This window comes from Neophocaena asiaeorientalis, unplaced genomic scaffold, assembly GCF_003031525.2.
Source record: "Neophocaena asiaeorientalis asiaeorientalis breed wild unplaced genomic scaffold, Neophocaena_asiaeorientalis_V1.1 scaffold598, whole genome shotgun sequence".
Lineage (NCBI taxonomy): Eukaryota > Metazoa > Chordata > Mammalia > Artiodactyla > Phocoenidae > Neophocaena > Neophocaena asiaeorientalis.
Genome location: NW_020173036.1, coordinates 222,015 through 223,780, shown reverse-complemented (window position 1 = coordinate 223,780; position 1,766 = coordinate 222,015). Strand labels below are relative to the sequence as shown.

The window sequence follows — 1,766 nt, the reverse complement described above, 5'->3', positions numbered from 1 at the left end:
AAGAATCCGCCTGCCAATGCAGGGGACATGGGTTTGATCTCTGGTCCGGGAAGATCCCACATGCCACAGAGCAACTAAGCCCGCGAGCCACAACTACTGAGCCTGCACTCTAGAGCCCGTGAGCCACAACTACTGAGCCCGTGAGCCACAACTACTGAAGCCCGCGTGCCTAGAGCCCGTGATCCGCAACAAGAGAAGCCACCGCAATGAGAAGTCTGCACACTGCAACAAAGAGTAGCTCCCGCTCACCGCAACTAGAGAAAGCCCGCGCACAGCAACGAAGACCCAATGCAGCCAAAAAATTAAAAACAAACAAACAAAACCTCTGCCAGGCAGCACAGGCCCCTGGGCCATTGCCAAGGTCAGAGCACATCCCTTTCGTGTGTTCTTGCAGGGTTCCTGGGAACCCAGAGGGAATCCACCAGTGGGATGTGCAGGCAGTGGGTTGGCCGGGGGGTGGCCCGGAGGCCTGCTTTGAGAACGTGCCTGTGCTGCCGACTGTTCTCTTCCTGCCGCCCTGCCTCAGGCCTTGCAGGACGGCGCCCCCCCGGAATGCAGCCTTCTCCTGCACCCCCGCTTCCTCCCCTCTGGCCGCACAAGTCTGAGGAAGCTGTCCCCAAAGTTTTGATGCGCCTTGATAACATCAACAACAGAAGTCCCTGCATTCATCCTGAACATGTACTAGTTCATGTACGCTGCTCTGGGTCCCGATACTGAGACGTGAAAATTTCATATAGTATAAATAGGAATGGGCTCAAAGCAGTGGCTCACATGTTTTAAGATGGGCTCTAGGCAGCATCATAAACTTTAGGACCCTAAGAATATTTTATTAACAGATCTTACAAGGAGATTTCCTCTTTTTGTGTGTACCTCTAAAAGTCATGGGCTGCTTGGGCAGGGGACGGCTCTATGGCTTCTAAGAGGAAAGAGGCCGTCCAGAAAAGTCAGGTTCATTTGGGACCAGAGGAATCAGTGGCGTGACAGCAAGTGGCCTCGGCCACCAGGTGGCATCACCAGCCAGCCTGAGAGCGCAGCTCATCCCAGGAACCCAAATCCTTTTACTGTTGTTCTCTTTCTTCCTTTTCAGCACAGATTTGACTCCACTCCACTACCTGCCAGTCCTTTCCCCAAGAGGACTCCCGTCCCGACACCTGTGGTGTGGTGTCTGTAGTGTCTGTAGGCGTCGCCACAGTGCTCCCCTCTTCACCCCGCACTTGTCCCCAGTTCTGCCCAGAGGAGCACCTGGGGGCTGCCCCTTCCCATCTCCTCCTCTTGGCTCCAGAGCACAACTGCCAAGCAGGATGAACCAGGGAGAGGTGACACAGGGCAGGACAGTTGTCTTAGCCTTGGCATAATAAAAGGAAAACCCAAACACTTTTCTTTTTTTTTTTAATATCTAAGATTAAAAAAATTAAAAAAACCCAAAACCAACAACCAAAGCAATCCGTTTGAATGTGCCTGGTCTCAGGTCCCATTTCCAGTGCTGTTCTAAAGAAGCGGCACCTTCCGGTGGCTCGGGGGGTCCCGGATCCTGGGGAGAGCCCAGTGGTGGCCGGAAATCATCCCGGCCTTTATCCCAGCCCCTGGGACAACCAAGGACCCAACATTTCAGAAAGACCACCAGGACTGTTTTTAAGACACGCGGCTGCCCTAGGAAAAGTTCTCCCTGGAGGCTGGACTGAGGGCTATTTCTTGTGGAGAAACTTCATTTTATTGCCTAAAAAAAGAAAGTGAGAACATTTCACCAGGCAGACAAAGGAGCTGAG

The 1,766-nt window shown here is 52.9% G+C and overlaps 1 protein-coding gene across 1 annotated transcript in view; it reads right to left on the bottom strand.

Moving 5' to 3' along the window:
* Positions 1–1,380: 1,380 nt before the first annotated feature.
* The window catches only part of DENND2A (DENN domain containing 2A), a 74,305-nt gene continuing 73,919 nt past the window's right edge, over positions 1,381–1,766 (bottom strand). The window contains exon 19 of the mRNA XM_024742523.1: positions 1,381–1,717. Coding sequence (XP_024598291.1) covers positions 1,686–1,717 — 32 coding nt within the window. The 3' untranslated portion in view covers positions 1,381–1,685. The remainder of the gene's footprint in view (positions 1,718–1,766) is intronic.